General features: G+C 38.9%; 1 protein-coding gene across 1 annotated transcript in view; it reads left to right on the forward strand.

Annotated features, from left to right (window-relative positions):
- The first annotated feature begins 3,045 nt into the window (after positions 1-3,045).
- LOC141279616 (diacylglycerol kinase beta-like) overlaps positions 3,046-20,783 on the forward strand; it is a 138,666-nt gene continuing 120,928 nt past the window's right edge. The window contains exon 1 of the mRNA XM_073810160.1: positions 3,046-3,291. Within this exon, the coding sequence (XP_073666261.1) occupies positions 3,222-3,291 (70 nt within the window). The 5' untranslated portion in view covers positions 3,046-3,221. The remainder of the gene's footprint in view (positions 3,292-20,783) is intronic.

Below are 20,783 nucleotides of genomic sequence, written 5' to 3' on the forward strand. Positions count from 1 at the left end.
GCAGTCTTTTTTTTTTGCGGCACACGGGCCTCTCACTGTTGTGGCCTCTCCCGCTGCGGAGCACAGGCTCCGGACACGCAGGCCCAGCGGCCGTGGCTCACGGGCCCAGCCGCTCCGCGGCATGTGGGATCCTCCCGGACTGGGACACGAACCCGTGTCCCCTGCAGCAGTGGCAGGCGGACTCTCAACCACTGCGCCACCAGGGAAGCCCAACCAGTCATTTTAAATTTGAGTTTCTTACACTAAATTAACTGGGGAATTTTAATAAATTTCAGCACAGGTAGCCAGGTGGAAAACTATAGTTAATTAAGTAATGAATTAGTATTCTAATTTATTAATTAACTTGTTGGTAATTTATCAGACAGACCTCTGGAATCATCTCAGTTCATGACTACCCATGGGCGGTAAGGGGTAGGCCATGTTAAGGAAAGGAGAGAGCTCAGGGGACCAGCTAAGAAGCTATCACAATCCAAGTGAAAGAGAAAGAATCTGAATGAAGACACTGATATTTTTCCAAAATGACATTTTCCCAAAGTAATCTGGTTTCTGGCCTTTTTTGTGTTCTTTCATTGCTCCTTACTACCTTTAGAATAGTGCCCAAACCTCTTTGTTTGACATTGAAATCCTTTCAAAAATTGGCTGCTTACTGGTTTCTCTAATAGGTGTGTCTGTATTCCAATAAAACTTTATTTACAAAAATAGATTGTGGGCCAATGTTTACTGCAGTCAGCTGTTTGCCTACCTCTGGTCTACTTTATGGGACTCTCTCAGTCTTAGCACATGGCTTCCATTCTAAAAGTTATCTCACTAGTATCAGAAACTGCTGAATTCACAGCCAGTATGTCAACATTCCAGGTAAGAAGTTGGAGGAAGAGAAAAAAGATTAAAAGAGCACTTGCTAGCTCTTTCCTCAAATAGAGCCTTCCTATATATCTCACCCAACATCCACTTACATCTCACTGGCCACTTCTTCGTGCAAAGAACCTGAGGAATATAGCTGTTTAGATGGATATATTTTCATTTAATAAAATTAGGGTTCTGTTACCAAGGAAGAAAGAAAGAATGGATATTGGGTGGGTTTCTAGCAGTCTCTGTCATATCTATCAGATTTTAATCACCCGGTGTCAGTTTCTTCATTTGTCAAAATGGAACACTATTAGCACCTCACAGAGTTGTTCGGTGAAGGTTGAATGATCCAACACAGGAATGCTGTTAGGAGAATGCCATGCACACTGTAAGCTCTCAGTAGAACTGACACATTGTTGGAATTGGCCTTATTTTCGTCTTTTGTGTGTTTTGATCTTTGTTGTATTTACAGTGCCTAGAATGCTTTCTAGCACATAGGAGATCAATAAACACTTTTTTTTTGAATGAATAAATGAACCACCATTATCATCAGTTTAGATTTTTAGATAGCAGGCAACAGAAACTGATTCTGGCCCACTTAATCCCTTATTAAAATAATGGTACTTACTTCTAGAAGTGACAAGATACCTGGAGAGTCAGACTCAGACAGGGACAGGTATCCTATTATTGCTGTAATCATTTAGACCAGAGCTGTTTTCACACTGTGCTTGAATAACTCCACTCAACATTTAAAGCCCCATGAGATGGAGTCTAATGATCAAAATGTGACGGAATCATCTGTCTCCCTTTGGATAGGAGAGAACGGAACACCTTTTTTTATAGTCCCACCAAAATGGCATGTAACTGGGGAGAAGCAAAGAATTAGGATGAAATCCATGTGAAGGATGAAGAGGAAGCAGGAAGAAACTGGATGGAAAGCACAAAGAAATATCCATCACATGTTCTTATTCCTTTTAGTTTGTGTTGCTTCCACAAAGTCATGGTTGTGATGTAAGTGCATCCCCTGGGAAGAAAAAAGACCTAGCAATTTGGCCTCTGTTAATGCATCAGTATCTGCATTTTTTTCCATTTAAAAAGCCAACTACCACCTTATAAAACTGATTGCAGGAACCCTGAAGAGATGAGACCAACAAGAGTTTCTTTGTTTTTTTTTCTTAAGGATAAGATGACAGAATATGACAGTGAGGTTGTGGGATTGATAGAGAACAGTAAATAGATATCGAAAAAAGGTTAGGCACTAATGCCAAATACAGGTACCATGCCTTTAGGTAATGACATCTATATGCATAATCCTTCCAGTCATTTAATTTCATAAATTATCTAAATAATTGTTTCTAAATATTTTAGTTTCTATAATGATTACAGTGCCAGTCTGCTTTGTTACTGAGCAATTGATTACTGTCTCTGATAAAAAGTTGAAACCAGATGGTTTTTCATTTTGTTTGCCTTTTCAGATGTAGCAGTGAATGTAGGTCCATGACAACCTAGGGGTTTATTTTTAAGCATGATTCACAGTAGTTCCGTCTACTATCATTATGAAAGTCTGTCAGACATTTGGAATTGCTTTAATTTGGTAAATTTTATTGAGATTTTTATAGATGGTAAAATGAAAATTATCATTTTTTTTAATTGTTAGGGGAAAAAACCCCAATTTATATAACCTGCCCAAATTGATTTGCATAATTGCAAGTATATGTGCTACCACTGATGACCATTCCAAACCATTGCTGGAAAGCTGGTAGACTAGCAGACTGTATATTTAGGGAACTTTAGAGCTTATTTAGCTTCATTTAATAATCTGGGTCTAAACATAACATTTGTTTAGATATTAAAAAATTGATAAGTTTAGATTGATAAAAATGACACCCTTCTTTGCTCTTGGAATGAGCAAAGTTTAAAAAACTGAACTAAAAAAAAGTCTCCTTGTATGAAACTAGACCTTATAAAATTTTCTTCACACTGTATTTTTAATCATATTTCTTCTATGATTTGGTGTTAGAAAATGTGTATAAAATGCCATTAGAGTGAGCAATTAAAGATTATTATGCAAAATAGAATAACTGAAATATATTATTTAGGGATTAAAAATGTTTAACATTCTATAACTTGTCAATTTTTTTCTTTGTTTAATGATACTAATCTTTCAATCTTTCTTTTTCTTTTTGCAGTGCTTTAATACGTTATTGAAACTACAAACCCATATCCACAGTGGTCTCATTGTTGACAGATTGCATATTTTGAAAGCTTGAGGTATTTTATAATGAAACATGTGGAAACTTTGAAGCATAAATTCTGCCAAACATCTGAATAAAGAATTTCTCACCTGGTGTGTAAGAGATCTCCTCACCACCACCATGACAAACCAGGAAAAATGGGTCCATCTCAGCCCCTCAGAATTTTCCCAGCTTCAGAAATATGCTGAATGTAAGTATTCATATTGATAATATGATTTGACTTGGTATTTGCACTAAACAACGTAATTATTTACTTGCCAAAACAGATTATAAATCCCATTCAGCATTGGGATAAATACAGGTGTGTCTTTTGTGTTTTCAAGTAAGTGAACTTGAGACTACCAGTTTGGCATGAGAAAAAGGAAAAGGTAAACTTAAATTGAACATTAGATCTCAAAGAAAAAGAACTAGAACTTTAGATGCAAAAGTGAACTTGGAAACACTCTCGCTGTAATAGATGTGAAGCAAAGGATAAGATAGTTTGGGAGAATGGAGACTGGTGAGTCTGTAACCAAGAAGAAGGATAAGCAGAAGTAAGGGGAAAAGTGAGATTTTTTTTTTTTTCCTGCATAACATTTCAAAAAGATTGGGAGTAGGGAGTCATAGATACATCATGGCATTGAAATTAGAGGTTGTAAAAGAAAGAGAAGGTGTAGGATCTTACACCACGTTGTTTAGTGTGTGTATTGATACAAAAGATAGGCCATGGTGACTCACTTTATAGTATGCAGTTTTTAAATATGGTAAGCTTCTTTACACATAAACAGTAAAATTGTATTTATTTATTGTTTTTACCATGGATTTTCAAAAATACATCTGTTTCACAAATTGAGTTTCAACAATAAATATGGGTAGCAACTGTGTCAAGATATTGAAGAGAGAAAATGAAGCAACTAATAAATAGGAGGGAGCAAAAGGCTGGGAGCACGATGAGCAGAGAAAAAATAATATGCAGGGAATGTAATAAGAATGGTTAGTGTTAGAGAATAAAATGCAAGCAGTGGAAAGCAAAAAAAGAACCAATAGCACGCAATAGTGAAAGAGGCAAAAACTGGAACAGCTGGAGATGCTTATGCAGAGAATTGGGTCATGTAGGAGAGAAGTGTCAGGAGTGAATTGAATCATATTATGAAGAGGCAGAGAAAAGGATTAAACTCAAATGGAGGATTGGAATAATAAGAAATAGATATGTGAGTGAATAATAACACATTTACGGGGTACATAGTATAAGTCAGGAACATTAATAAACAATGTATATCATCTGAAGAGGCCGATTTCATAGGTTTTCCAGACTTTTCCTAACTGGAGAGCTGAAGTGTTCTGGGTGAGGTTATCAGAGTGCTGGTGGGTATTTGTAAGGGAGATGCAAACCCATGTAACCTGTAAGTTTTCTCCATCAATAATGATAAAAATACAGCAACTATCAAATGAAGGGGAGAATCAGAAATTGTTGACATCAAAATGTGGTCCTTATACTGAAAAGCTGTTTTGAGCCACTGGAAGCACAATTCATCTACTTATCACATGAAGACAATTTATCCCAGAATGGCTGAATTCTTGTCTGCATGTTTATACTCAGTGATTTCTAAACTGGCTAAACAATGATTTACCTATGTTTTGTAATTTCTATATGCTCTTTACTGTTGTGATATATCCAATAATTAAGTGAATATGTCTGAACGTCTTCTTTAGGGAGAGTATTCTGCTTGGCACTGTAGGAGATGCAAATATGAACAGATATGGACCCTCCCTTTTTGGAATTTACAGTTTAATGAAGGCTAGAAACTAATGGATAAACAACTCTAGGATAAACGATATGTAGGTGAAATATCTAAGTGCTACAAGCAAAGTTTAGGGATCTGTAGGGCAATACTATGCAGCTAGAGATGGAAAAAGGGAAGGCTTCATGGAAGAAGTAGAATTTGAAATGAATCTTAAAAAATAGATTCATGGTAAATGCAGAAAAAATGATATAAATTAAAAGAAAAATTTAGCATATATTTGAGGGAGTGGGATGAGCTACATTTAGCCACACTACAAATTAAGGGAGTAAGTGGAGGTAAGGCTATAAAAATGAGATAGAATTTAAATATACAATGCTCAACTTGAGTTAGGCAGTGAAGAGTAATTGTAGAATGTTAAGCGTAGGGCGACATGAACAATGCTATGCTCCAAGAAGCTTAATTTACAAATACGAAAATAGTATATGTGACAGAGAGACTGAAATTAGGCCAGTGGGCTACTGGGATAGACTAAAAAAAAGGTGGATGGAGAATGATGACCAGAAAAGCATAGATTCAAATATTACATCATTAAAACTAGTGGAAGAGAACTTGGGCAATAATAAATTACGAGAATTGAGAGAGAGAGAGAGAGAGAGAGAGAGAGAGAGAGAGAGAGAGAGAGACAGAAAGAGACAGTTCTAAAATTTAGCTCTAAAAATTTGACTTGGAGGACAGGGGAATTTGGTGACATAATCTCCCAAGTAAAATAAACATAATGGTTTGGTTTAGCTTATGCTAAATTTAGCTGGATTATTAAAATATATTTTCCAGTGTTCGGGTACTTACAGGAAACATGCCTGTGGAGGCACTAGCATAAAATAGATAAATTATGGCCATAATAGTTAAATTATTATTTATAATAACTTTTGCTTAGATAGTCAAATTGCATTTGAATTGATAAACAGAATTTAGTACTAAAGTATTAAATATATTACAGGCTGCCACTTTTATTTTATTGGCTAAGGAATATGGAGGTACATTTAATTATATCATTAAAATGCTTGATTTAGTAATAGGTTTGCAGAAATACCTAAGACAAGTGGTAAAAAGAATTGTCATAAATGTAAAAGTTCTAACCTCTTGAGACAAAGATTAATGGGCATTCAATAAGTTGGTAGTGAGTAGTGACACAGTGAGTATAAGAACATGGTTAAAATGGATCTTATGAGAAGACATGTTAACTGTGAAGGAAATAAATAATGCTGATTCCATGATCATTAGACGTGCTACTCTTTTTTAAATAACCAAGATAACAATGAAGAGTGTTAGACCGAATCCTCTAAGAAGTTTCCTGTATAATTAAATAGCAAAGAATATTATGATTAGATGGATCTTTGTGTAATGAATTGCCATTGTCAAAACATAACAGAAAACAAACTTACTATCCTGAAGATTATAAAAGTGGTATATTTTCCATGCTATTCAGTACATGTGATCAGTTTATCAGCAGCATTTAAGGACCAGATTTTTCATGTTGCAATGCAGTGTTGGCAAAGTGACATCCCTCTGTAGTCTGTTAGAAAAGTGATATATTAGATTTTAATTGTTTTGTAACTTTCCATAAGAAATTGTTTATATGTATTAAATGACTAAATTTTTTAAAAGTTATTAATTTAAGTTTAAATTTGCAGCATGCTAAGATTATATGTGATATATTTCAAATAAGTGTTCTATACGCTTTTGGGGAATGGGGTGGGGTCGTCAAATTCTTGGTTGAGATGAATGAGTTCATGAAACCCCTACCCACAAAACCAAATCATTCAGTGCTGGACTTAAATAATACCATAAAGATCTTTTTCTCAAGTTATCTGATCTTGAGTTCTCTCCACAAGTGCCACAATATATCGTGTCGTATTCTGTTTAGGCTGCTATAACGAAGTACCATAGACTGGGTGACTTATAAACAACAGAAAATTATTTCTCATAGTTCTGGAGGCTGGAAGTTTGAGATTAGGGTGTGAGCATGGATTCTGGTAAAGGTCCTCTTTGGGGCTGCAAACTGCCAACTTCTTGTATTCTCACATGGTGGAAGGAGCAAGAGAAGAGCAGCAAGCTCTCCTGGGATTCTTATAAGGGCACTAATCCAGTTCATCAGGGTTCTACCCTAAGAACCTCATCTAATTCTGTTTACCTCTCAAAGATCCCTCATACTGCGAGGTACGGTTTCAACATATGCATTAGGGGAGACACAAATTTTAGTCCATTACACCCTGTAACTATACATATTGTTTCAGTTTCTAGGCTTTCCTCATAATTAATTGGGGGAAAAATAGAAGGACGTTGGCACAGCATTCCTGGCTAGGCAGGTAGCACATCAGACAGCTGTGTTCAAATCCTGGTCGTACCATATTTTAGATGTCTGACTTTCAAGTTATATAACATCTCTGTGTCCCAATTTTCATACTTGTAAAATGGGAAAAATAATATATAATGTCGAATGTTGTAGGGATTAAATTGAATGAGTTCATATATGTCAAGTAATGAGAACAGTGCCTGGTGAGTTGCAAGTTATATAACTGTTTACGATTATTATTTTAATAGAGAGGGAGTGAGTGTGTTATGTTGGCTGTTTGAACATATTGTTGATGATCAAGTTAAAAAGTGCTGCATTTTAGAGCATTAAGAGCCAATGTCTTTTTTTTCTGCTATAAGACCACATTCTTCCCACAAGGTAGAAGCTTCTGGTGCTGTTGGCAGCCTCGGATCTGTGTTGTCCCCACAAAGGCTGAAGGCAGCTAATGTGAAGCCTGCTGTGGCTGCCTACAGCATGCTGAACCCATGCTCCTGTTTAGGGTTTCAGGCTGAGTCCCTCTATGGGGAGCATTTCCATTGATATGTGGGAGAGGAGTATCCTTTTCTTTTCCACTCTTCATAAAAAGTCATCCAAACTGTTGTGATAAGACGGACAGCTCTCACTCCTGCCGTGTAGAGAATTGAGCTTATCACACTATTAGTTTGTCGTTGCTTCCTGGAATCTTTTTATGGATAACAATATTTTCTATGTAAAATCTATACAGTATTTCCAAGTGATTCATTATCTGCCCACGTATCGTCACTTAGGATTAGCTTTTTATTTGCTGTATACAAAGCGTGTTATATAGCGTGTACATTATTTTTGAAAAATACTATGTTATTACAGTGGGAACACTTCCAAACTCTCATAAATTGCATACTTTTTATAGCAGCTGGCATTGTAGAGAGTTGCAGAATTATTTGATGACTTGTTCTTTTCAATAAGGACCAGCATGCCTAATATTTGGACCTAGTGTACAGTTTCTTCCATTGAAGTGAGGCGTGTGGTGTGGCTTAGTGGAAAGAGCACAGGCTTTGTAGGCAAACTAATATTCGACAGTGTTGAACCACAGCCCCAACTTCAACTTACTAGCCTTGGGACCTTGGGAAGCTTACATGTACTACCTGTGCCTCAGCTTCCTCACCTGGAAAAGTAGAATTCTACCTCACAGTGTTGTAGGATTTAATGAGACAGTAATCATCATTATCGTAAATAATCGATTTTTAGTACCCTATTCTAAATAATATACAAATATTAATTCTCACAATAAGCCTTAGAGGTGGCAGATGATCTCCGTCAGGCACATTGCCTGGCCTATTGCTGTGGCACAATAAGCGATAACAAAGATCGAAACAGTAGTAATTCATTTATATTTCTTACAGAGATCACTTTGTTAATAAACAGATTGGTAATCGTGTTTCTAAAATAGAACCCAGGATGCAGGTCCTCTTATCTCCATCAGCCACAGCCATCTCTCAAAGGGCTTTTGTACACAGGACAAAGCAAAGAAGCAGCGCTTCTAACTATGGCTTTGGCCCCAGAACACCTTTCTGCTCCCTTATCCCGCTACATGGCGGGGATCCTGTGTCAACCTCCGTGAGCAGTTATCATCATTCTACCCACGCTGCTATTCTCCCGTCTCTGGAACCTCCTTCACTCTTCCTTATGAAAAACATAGGAGGGAAAAGAGAGGAGAATAAACTCAGGAAGCAATTATAATAAAAAATTTGGTAAAGTGCTTGGCCATTTTAAGTAGCTTTCCTCTCGCAAGAAACCCCACCCTCTAGCATGATGATCTGTGTCCTTGAGATGTGTTTTGTGCTTCATCCATACATGATGGGTTAAGGAGACTGGAGGGAGAGACTAGACCTCCTGACCTGTGCATATTCAATTTATTGTTAAGCAAATTTAGATCACATATTAGCCCTCTTTCTAATTTGTCCCACTGGGATTAGCTCTTAAGTTTGTCCTAGGCCCTTTGTTATTGTACACTGACTCTGTTTTGGGAGGCCAAGCCACTTAATTACTCTCTTTGTACAAGACAGAAGAATAAATGGCACAGAGTCAATTAACCTAGTGGCTGAGAACACATAATTTGGTGTTAGATTAGACTGGGTTTGAGTTCCAGTACCGTGATGTGCACCTCGTTTTCTTCACCTTTGTCCTAGGATTGCAACGATGATTAAGTGTGAAGAGGCCTGTGAAGTGCTCAGGACTCAATCAGTTATTGTTTTGATGAGGCTCATGATGGTGGTGACTGTGGTGGTTTAATATCAAATGAGGACTTTTTGTTCTTTGATTTATGACTCCTCAGATATACTACTTATGTGGAACGTCTTGATTTTCCCTGACACTTGTCTGAAATCAGGATCTCTGACTCTATTTTAGATAATACATGTCTCTCATTTCCGACCCTGTTTCTTCTGATTCACATTGATTAGCTCGGCAGTTCCTGGCTCTGACCCAGATTTTATTTCTGGAATGTATGTTGGCTGCATCATCTCTTTCGCCTCATCTCTGGCTCCAGTTCCTATGTGTTGTACTGCTTCAGACTGAATTTCCTGTTGGTGGCTTCTCTGGGTCCATATACCTTAAGTTTTTCAATACCTAAATCTGCAGTAGTAAAAGAAAGTAATAACTATGAATGTCTAAGTCTCCATTATTTTAGTATCCTAAAAAGATATCATTTTCAATGATTTTTAAACCTCTTTTTCAACTTCTCAAACTTGCCCCAAAACCTTAAATTAAGTTTTATGGTCAAACAAACTTTAATAGTGAAGTTAGGACTTCTGTGAAGTATTTTGGTCAAAGTGGACCAAATTAGACTGTGATTGAAAAATTCACAAAATCTCAGTGGCTTAACAAAACAGAAGTTTATTTCTTGCTCCTATTACATTTCCAAATCGGAATCAGCAAATGGTTTAATTTCACATTATCCTTGATCAAAAGTCCCAGTCAGATGGAGCAGTCATCAACTTGAAAATTGGCAGATGCTGTGACAGAGAAATAGACTTTGTGCATTGGGTGCTAGCTTCTCCCTGCTAATGTTTTGCTTACGTTTCTTTGGCCAAAGCAATCCACGTGACCACATCTAACTTCAAGGGAGTAGAGAAATGCACTCCTTCTGTCTGTCCAGCATTGGGGGAGACTGAACTACTTGGTGAAAACTACTAATGTGGACAGTATCACACAAATCAAATATAACCTACTATTTACCTTGGAACCTTAAGCAAGTCATCACAATCACTTTAAGCTTGTTTCTTCATCTTATAAAAGGAGGACAGTGCTCCCCACCTATAAATAATTACTCTTGTTTTTATTGCTAATATTAGTATGACAAATTGTAACAAAAGTTATCGCAAAGATTCATACAGATTAAGTTATGTACTTCATCCTTAGATGAAGTAGATTAAAGGTTGTGATTTGCTAGAAGTTTCCTTAGATGCCACCACCCACATTATAGCAGGAAGTGCCGCACACACACACAAATATGAGTCTGCAGACTTAGACGGACTTAATTTTACTCGCTGGTTGTTATTCAGCCAACAGTACTGAGTACCCTTCACTCTTAGGCATTATGCTTGGTTCTAGGTAATAACAGAAATGGATATCGTTGTTCTTTCCATCAAAGAGGTTAGTCTATTCAGAGAGACAAATATCATGGCAAACGATGATAAAGCAGTGAAATACTTACTCCGGATATTATATATGCAAGATTCTTTTTAATTGAGGTACAGTTTACATAAAACGTTGTTTTAGGTGTACAACATAATGATTTGATATGTATTGCAAATGATTACCACAATAAATTTAATTAACATCCATCACCACACAGGTAAAATTCTTTTTCTTGAGAACTTTTAAGGTGCTCTCTCTTAGCAACTTTCCAATATACAGTACAGCATTGTTAACGATAGTCACGGTGCTCTGCTATACTTATAACTGGAAGTTTGTACCTTTTAAACACCTTTACCCATGTCACCCCCGGCCCCTTGCCTTGGGGAACCACCATTTTGTTCATTGTAAGTTAAATTCTGTAAGATTCCACATGTAAGTGAGACTTTACAGTATTTGTCTTTCTCTTTTCTGACTTATTTCACTTAACGTAATGCCCTCAAGGTCTACCCATGTTGTCACAAATGGCAGGATGTCCTTCTTTCTAATGGGTAGATTATATACGTATACAAATAAGTTGTAAAGAAAATTATATATAAAATATTAAATGCCATTTATATACCATTTATCTGTCTTTACCATTATCTTTACCATTTATTTGTCTACGGACACTTAGGTTGTTTCCATGTCTTGGCTATTGCAAATAATGCCACAGTGAAAATGAAGATGCAGATATCTCTTTAGGATATTGATTTTATTTCTTTCAGGTATATACCCAGCAGTGGAATTGCTGGAAAATATGGTAGTTCTATTTTTAAATTTTGGAAAACCCTCCATACTGTTTTCCATAGTGGCTGCACCAATTTACATTTCCATCGGCAGTGTACAAGGTTCTTGTGCATATCCTTGCCAATACTTGTTATCTCTTATCTTTTTGATGATAGCCATTCTGACAGGTGTGAAGCGTTATTGTGATTTTTAAAAATTTTTATTTATTTAATTTTTGGCTGCATTGGATCTTTGTTGCTGCGCATGGGCTTTCTCTAGTTTCAGCTAGCGGGGGCTACTCTTTGTTGCGGTGTGTGGAATCTCATTGCGGAGGCTTCTCGTTGCAGAACACGGGCTCTAGGCTCGTGGGCTTCATTCAGTAGCTGTGGCTCGCGGGCTCTAGAGTGCAGACTCAGCAGTTATGGCACACGGGCTTAGTTGCTTGGCAGCATGTGGGATCTTCCCGGACCAGGGCTCGAACCCGTGTCCCCTGCATTGGCAGGCGGATTCTTTTTTTTTGTTTTTTTTTTTTTTTTTTTGCGGTACGTGGGCCTCTCACTGTTGTGGCCTCTCCCGTTGCGGAGCACAGGCTCAAGATGCGCAGGCTCAGCGGCCATGGCTCACGGGCCCAGCCGCTCTGCGGCATGTGGGATCCTCCCGGACTGGGGCACGAACCCGTGTCCCCTGCATCGGCAGGCGGACTCTCAACCGCTGTGCCACCAGGGAAGCCCCAGCAGGCGGATTCTTAACCACTGCGCCACCAGGGAAGTCCCCTCATTGTGATTTTGATTGGCATTTTCTTGATGATGAGTGATGTACCTGTTGGTACATGATCTGCAAATAGGCATCTTTCTCTGAGACACTGTGTGTTTCACTCTGTAGCCTCTATGCTGTGCCCTGGGGATCAGGCAGTTAAGAATGGATTCTCTGTTACAGGCTTGTGGGACCCCAGAACATAAACCTCACTGGCCACCAGAGCCAGTTAATCAAGGGATGCATCCCCTAGGCCCAGCTGCAAAAGCTGGGGCACTAGACCTGTGTGCAAGCTCCTTTCTGGTATATTAAGCAACCTGGAGTGAGGCAGGGGGAGACAGAGCAAAGGTGGTGCCTGCCTCTGCAGAGTCTTGCAGTCAGCCCCTAGATGTGTATTAAATTAGATACTTGCTCCTCAGGCCACAGCTTTTAAGATAAGCAAGTAGTCCTTTTTAATGGAAAGACTGGACATCTTTCCTACACAAAATGTTGCATACTTTCTCCTGGAAGAAACCATTTTACTCATTTAAAATTCTGTATCACTCCATGATCTCCTCCCTGTGGTATTGATCACATTAATGTGTACCTGTATCTATATCTCTCTATCTATGTACAGACATCTGATAAGCAATACATAATATATTCTCATTTTGAAATTTGAGCATTACAGATTTTAACCTGCTGCCTCTGCCCTGGACCTGGGGGCTTAGCCACAGGGAGTCCGCCTGAGCCTGTGAAGAGCAATTTCTCAGTTCCCTATAGCCTGTGGGTCTCTTAGACACAAGCCCCACTGGCTTTCAAAGCTAGACGTTTTGGGGGCCCGTCTCTCAGGTGGAAGTATTCAAAGTTGGGGCACCATCTGTGGGGTTCAAACCCCTGGCTCCTCAGGGAGAAGCTGGGAGTTGTGAGCTCCCTCCCAGTTGTGTGTCACCATAGTAGGGGTGGGGTTCATGACAAGCTTGTGCCTCAGCCTCTCTTACCTATTTTTATTTTTTTAATTAATTAATTAATTAACTATTTTTGGCTGTGTTGAGTCTTCATTTCTGTGCGTGGGCTTTTCTCTAGTTGCGGCAAGCGAGGGCCACTCTTCATTGCGGTGTGCGGGCCTCTCCCTGTCGTGGCCTCTCTTGTTGCGGAGCACAAGCTCCAGACGCGCAGCCTCAGTAGTTGTGGCGCACAGGCCTAGTTGCTCCGCGGCATGTGGGATCTTCCCAGAGCAGGGCTCGAACCCGTGTCCCCTGCATTGGCAGGCAGATTCTCAACCACTGCGCCACCAGGGAAGCCCTCTCCTACCTATTCTGATGTTGGTTTTTTCTTGTTTACCCTATGCGTAGGGGTCGTTCACGTTCACCTAGTTTACAGAGTTCTTTCAGAGCAAATTATTCCATATGTAGCTGTAGATTTGGTGTGTCCACGGGAGGAGGTGAGTTCAGCAGCCTCCTATGTCACTATCTTGAATCAAAATCTATGCAAGACTCTCCAAGAGCTTTTAACTCTTCGTGTGGATAGGTATTGAAAGGGGAGTGGAATTGTAATTTTAATTGAAAGTATTGAATGGGGGTTAAAAAAGCAGAGAAACTCCAATTAGATATCAGAGCATGTGCTGAGGCATGAAAGAAGGTGACACATGAGGGAACAATTGGAAGTATGTGTTGGTATATGTACCTATTTGTGTCTGAGCATGTATGTGTGCACATGGACATGTGTATAAACACTGAGGGCAAGATTGAAGAATTCAGCAACAGTCATAAAATATGGATCTGTGAATGGCATTAGTAAAACATTGTCTATCGACATACAGTCATTGGGAGGAAGTAAAGATATTAACTGAGTGGAAAAGAAGAGAGGCAGAGAGAATACCTAAACTACAATTATAGAATCTTAGATGTGGAAAAAAAAAAAAAAAAAAGGAAAGATCATATCTAAAGTTAATAGAATAAAAAGAGGGATTTTGTTCTTTCACATAAGAGAAAAAGACATGTTTATAGGGAACAAGGAGGGCAGCATATAAAGGGAAAAACTTGGTGCTGAAAGATTCTGAGCTTATGGCCAAATCTAGATTTTTGTTTTGGTTTTATTCAGTTTTCTTAAGTACTTCTCTACTGTTTATTTACTTAATGTATTCGTTTTGGCCGCTAGCAAGTTACATAACCTTTCTAAAGTTTAATTTTCTCTGCTATGTAATTAAGAAAATAATAAAACCTACTCACAAGAATGTTGTAAGACTCAAATAAAATAATATGTGCGGAAATGCTTTGTAAAATGCAAACTACCATATGTAAGTTAATTATTGCTTTCTTTGTTATTATCATTAGAATGTTCTGAGTTATCTTTCTACTATTTCTTTTCTTTTTCTGTAGTTCAGTATCTCTGCTTCTCCCAAATACACGTTTCTAATTTTATTATTTATTGAATTTTACGTTTGCGTCTATGAGATTATGTGAGAAATACATTCCTACTTCTTGTGGCCCAGTTTTCCAGTCCTCGTCAAATCCTGCGGCCTCTTTCAGAGCCTTGCCTAGGCATCTTCAGGTGCAAGGATTATTTTCTCATACCCAAAAATGTATTTTATAAGGAAGAACATTGCCGAGACTGTAGCGGTCTGAGATCTTACCCTACTTACAGTGTAAGAAGTTAGCTTGCTGAGGCGTCATGACGCTAGAAGAAGATGCAAGACTCCTGAGGCAGAGAAAGAGGACTTTGTTTATCATGTCACAGAAAACATCATGTACCTCGTGCTTTTATTGGCTCCCTACTTTATTTTATTTTTAATTAATTAATTTATTTTTGGCTGTGTTGGGTCTTTGTTGCTGCACGCGGGCTCTCCCTAGCTGCGGCAAGCAGGGTCCACTCCTTGTTGCGGTGCACGGGCCTCTCACCGCGGTGGCCTCTCCTGTTGTGGAGCGCGGGCTCTAGGTGCGCAGGCTTCAGTGGTTGTGGCATGTGGGCTCAGTAGTTGTGGCTCGCAGGCTCTAGAGTGCAGGCTCGGTAGTTGTGGTGCACGGGCTCAGCTGCTCTGCGGCATGTGGGATCCTCCCAGACCAGGGCTCGAACCCATGTCCCCTCCATTGGCAGGTGGATTCCTAACCACTGTGCCATGAGGGAAGCCCCCTACTTTAGTTTTCACAGGGAAAGATGAAAAGGGCCAGGTAACCTTTGCACAAGCAGTGGGTTGAGTCATAGGAGAACTCCAAGTTTAGGGAAGCTGAATGTTTTTTAATAGACAGTAAACAAACCTTCCGTTTGCTCAACAGAGGGTCACAATCAGTGTCTCTCAAGGTTTTTCACTCCAAAAACATCCTTGAAATGATAGTTTAGAGAAAAAAAAGTAGTCTGTGCCCCTGCTTGTAAAACCTGCAGAAACATGAAAGAAACGTTGAGAATTGTCTCCCAAAGAATATAAGCTTATAATAGTCTTTACCACCATAATCAGTAGCCCAGAAGTTGATGAAAACACATATTTTCCTACCAGGTTGCCTTTCATTCTGTATAAAGGCAGCCTCAGACTTGTGCCCAGAAGTCTCCTCATCTTGGTCTCTGATCCCTCTTTTTTCCCTGTGCCCTACCACTGGGTTTTCAGATCCATCCTATCTGTGCCCTACTTTTCAAGCTAGGAGACTCACCTACTTTTCTGTATTCATCCAGGGAGGATGAAGGGGAACCCATTTACTTACAGGTATTTTAGAGTCTACTCTGAAAAATAGGCTTAATTCGTAAATTTTATTTAAAAAAATTAGTTTCTTAAAACACATTTATGCACACACACACACCTTTTTCTTACAAGTAGCAATCACCATTAATTTATTTTTCAGTGCTTTATATTATAGAATGAACACAGAAAGGAAGGATCTGGGAGAAAGCGACAAATAGCTCCACTCCAGGCAAAGTCTCCCCTTTTGCTGAATGCTTTGAGAACTCCTTGCAACTGAATGAACGTTGAGGGTCCTGCCCCATGTCATAAGTGCCTTTGGAGCAGAATGTGTTACTGTTTGAGCTTCTACAGCTGCCAAATGATAAATGACTTCTAGACCTTTTTAAGGCTTAGTTTCTTACTAGATTAGGATAATTCACTGTCCCTTGAAACCTGCCCCCAAACTGAATACAGTGGGAAATCAAAACTCTCAAATGAAAAATAAAATCAGGAAAAGAGTAAAATGCTGGTAGCCACGGCTTTAACTTGGAGAGGAGAGTCCTCCAGATGTTTACACAATTCTGCCAAATCTTTCTCGTTTATAGTTTCCCTATGGATATCAGAGATTAATAGTGGTATTTTTAAATTTTTGCCAAATGAAAGTCTTTCTCTAGAAATTTACTCATAAAAGCTCTGCTTTAGTTAGAAGATATTCAAGGAGGTAGCCTGTAATGAAAGGAATCCCAAAGAAAGCATAAAACAAAGGATATATTCTGATTATTGGTGGGATATGATTTGATGTGATTACTGAAATACCCTATTACCAATATCAAATTAACTGGTTGTGATGGGAAAAAATACTGCATACGTTTTTTTAAACTTATGAGCCTGAATTATTTTAAATAAACCTTTCTGGGAGGGCACATTTTCCCTTCCACTCCCCTCGTATTCACTTCACGGGTGGCAGAATTTTAAAAAAATTAAACGTCTTAAACATTTTGGACTCTTTGGGGTCAGAAAACTTGTACTCTAATGATCTCCAGTCTTTTTTCTCTTCTTGGGTGTCAAAGACATCAGGTGTTGCTCTCAGCGTCTCTGGGAAGTATTTCTGAAGCAGCAGTGACTGCTTCCATAGGTCATTTATGAGGCACTATTATATGGTACAGCTCCATTGAATGATAATTTCTGCTATTTCCAAAGTTGCTTTGTGGTGAAGGGAACCTTTCGGAATTCTTCCTTCTTTTTCCACTATTGGCTGCCATCACCATTATATTGAGTTTTCTGCTAATTTTCCTTGTATTACCTTATCTCCCAGTGTGATCTAAAAAGCATAGAGTTGAGAAGTAAAAAACAATACCATTAACTTAAGAGTTCCTTAATGTAGTCCCTCAAAGAATCCATCTTGGAGAAACAGACATTCGTAAATTGATCACTGGTAAAATTCCATGTGTCCTGTAATTGTATGTTGCTTCAGTGTTTCTGAGTCCAAATTCCACATTAAATGAAAGAACTCTTTCTCCTACTTTGTAGTTTCCCTTTCATCTACTCTTTTCAGTTCCTTGGGTATCTGAAAACTTTCAGTATCAAAAAAAGTTTGTACTTTGTGTTTGGCTTCTTTTCACTGTAGTCTGTAGGCTGAAATATTTGGAACTGCTCTCATGATATTTTTGACCTCTAACTGACCATACAAATTGGCACAAAGGCATGTAAGGAGAGCATGAGAAGATGCCAGTCAGTCTCTCCTGTAAGAGGTAAAGAATAGGGCAATACCTAAAAGAAGTTGGAATTGACCTTAGTTAGCAGCATTAGTCTGCTTAACAGGTGCCGGGTCCACGTGCAGGGGCTTCTCAGTGCAGTCAGCCCAGGTGCACAGAACCTTGTACATTTAGACCACTGAGAGTTATGTCCATAGTCTTTCTAGGGAAATGTGGACAGTAATGCCCAGAGATGAACTAAATAATAATAGTCCCCTGAGACTCTGTCCAGAATTCTTCCTCTGTTAGTGCAGACACCTTGGACTCTTTACACTTTTCTCAGGGTCTTGCAAGTTAGGGGCGCCAATAGGACTCTATTACAGGAAGCCCAGTCAGATCCAATAGGATGTCATTTTGTCCAGCTCTAGGAAAGAATCCGTTCGAAACATAATTTATACATATAGCCTGTGCTATGCATTCCTCCCGATTGCACTGGTGTGTCCTTTTGAAGTGGATCCCATAGCTTGCCCATGGTGTCACCTCTACTCATGAGGTGAGGTTTGGAAGTTCTTATTTCAGCCACCTAACGTGTCCACTAACATCTCAGCTCTCAATTAGCCATATCTTATGGGTTGATATATGATCCCTCCTCCTTCAACTCTTTCTGTTTTTTTCCTGGTTCTCCATAACCTCTGACTTTTCTTGATCCCCTTGAATTAATAAAAACCACAGAGATATCCAGACATCTTGGCGAGATTGATCGCTGGCAGAGCTTAGCTCTGGGCCATGTGGTTGCTCCTACCAGGTCTTGTTTGAGTCTTAACTGGCTTTCTTTTCCTAAACCATCCTCTCTAGCATATTTTGTAAAAACTTTCTAGTGTATCACAGAATTGCATATATTTATTTTATGTTCTCTTGCCCAGGTGATTAAGAGCTTAGCATATGTATCTCAACATTTCCTAATTTAATGAAAATTTGCTTTCTAAACTACTGATAGCACAGAGCTCAATATACAGAGATGCTGCCACTTTCTCAAGATTTCTCCAGATTCTCCTCCATATATACATATCCACACACACACACACACACACACACACACACACGCGCACACACACACACACACACACACACACACATATCCTCCACATAATATAGCTTGCTCCTAACTTTGGAGTGGACACAGCATTTTCAAAGCCTATGTTTCTTCTTCAGGTTCACTGCAGAGTCCAAGATGACTCCATGTTGTCAGTACTTTTCTCTTAAAATGCTCTATGTCTCTCTAGTGTCAGTTTAAATGCCACAGTGGAAGCTTCTGGAACTTTCTATAGAATGCTTGATGTAGGTGTAGCCATTTCACAAAATGTCAAAAATCCTGGGCAATGCCTTCTCCAACTGTTCCCATGCTATTACTACATACAATGTTTAAAGGGTGTTCGGGAACAGTCCATGTTTCACAAAGAATGTAACACCACTAGTATCTGATCCAAAATATACCTAGAGTACAAAGAAGGAGACAAAACATTTATTCATCTATTCTGCCCTTTCTTCTCCTGTTTTGCTTCCTCTTTTTATAGCCCTTTGTAGTGTCTTGGCTCCATCTTGCCTTAGTTCCACAGGATCAACGCTGGCAAGACCATTATTTTGGTGTCCTATGTAGTCACGATCAGCTATTATTCATGGCTTCATCCCATGAGGACAAAAGATAGCTCATTGCAGACCTTGGGTCTATTTTAGAGTATTCAGAATGGTGCACTTTTAAAGCAAGCCAGATGTTTGCATGCTGATATTTATTATTGCTCAGAACACATCTTGGATGGCAAATATAATATACTATCTAATACTTATAAAGAGATTATCATGAGTTCACTTTGGTCACATTTTTCTAAGTGCCTATGCTTTAACATATTTAATCCCCATGGCAGCTCTATGAGGCCAGCAATTATTATGATTATCTCCATTTTACAGTTGAGGAAACTGAAGCTCTGAGAAATTAAATAACTTGCCTAAGATCATAGAGGTATTAAATTATAGAGCCATGGCTCAAATCAGGTGGACTGTGTGTCTTGGATCCATGCATTTAATCACTCTGCTGTACTGATTCTTTATATGTTATCCTTTGGGTGATCATTAGTTTAAAAACAAAGTGTAAACAAACAAAATTGCTCTCCAACAGGAATGAGAATAGGAAGGGGAAAAATGAATAAAGGGACTAGGAAGTTCAGATTATTCATAAAGGATGCACGTGTTTGCTCTGGCTAAGAAGACAAAATATAAAGTTGCTATTTCTTGGAGGCTGCTGGGCTGAGGAATGGATCATTTTCCATGTGTTTTCAGTACACCTTTTAAGGCAGCCTTGAGATAGTTCTGATGGGCAGAGAGTTGGAGTCACTTTGAAAGCAGTAAGAGACTCATGAAAAAATCAGAGATTGTGGGCAGAAGCTTCGATGGAGAAGGTACATTTCTTCTTGGCAGAATCCACTTCCAGGCTTTAGTAGGGAGAAATATGAAGAGGTCCGCCAAAGTTGTTTGAGTATGCATTTAAAGGCTTGACCCCTTTTTACTGTAAGTTTAACACTACAGCTCTGTGCAAGCCCGAGCAGGGTAGGTAAAATCAGATAGGCTGCCTCAGGCAACGGTAGTAACAAGAAATGTTGAAGGTATAATCCAGTAAGTGGGCAAAGGGAAGTTTGCATTTGGAGAGTTAATGCAGTTGACAAAAATGAAATGAATTAGTCAGGAAGCCCAGGATAGCTCTGTATTTGTGTTCCTTCAGTCCTCCACCTCACAGTCTAGCCTTTGTTGCTGTAATGTACAGGTAAGAATTCAGTTATGTTTTTGTTTTCAAAAGGTAGGAATTCGATTTTACTTTTGTTTCGAATAGAGCGTTAATTTTAAGGAAAGAAGAAATTGCCTGCCTCACTTGTTTAACTTGTGAACCTTTGCAAAAGTATTTTTGGAGGGTGGTGGCAGTGCCTTATTAGGAAGCAACCAATGAACAGCCTGATATATCTGAAACACCATCCTGCTCTAGAGAGGAGCTCTTCAGTTCAAGCCTGTTGGGTGCCATGTATTTCCCACCACCCAGGAAAGCATGCAGGACAACAGCTGAATGACTGTTCTGTAGTATCTCTGCTCACCTGTACA

This window comes from Tursiops truncatus, chromosome 9 (assembly GCF_011762595.2).
Source record: "Tursiops truncatus isolate mTurTru1 chromosome 9, mTurTru1.mat.Y, whole genome shotgun sequence".
Taxonomy (NCBI): Eukaryota; Metazoa; Chordata; class Mammalia; order Artiodactyla; family Delphinidae; genus Tursiops; species Tursiops truncatus.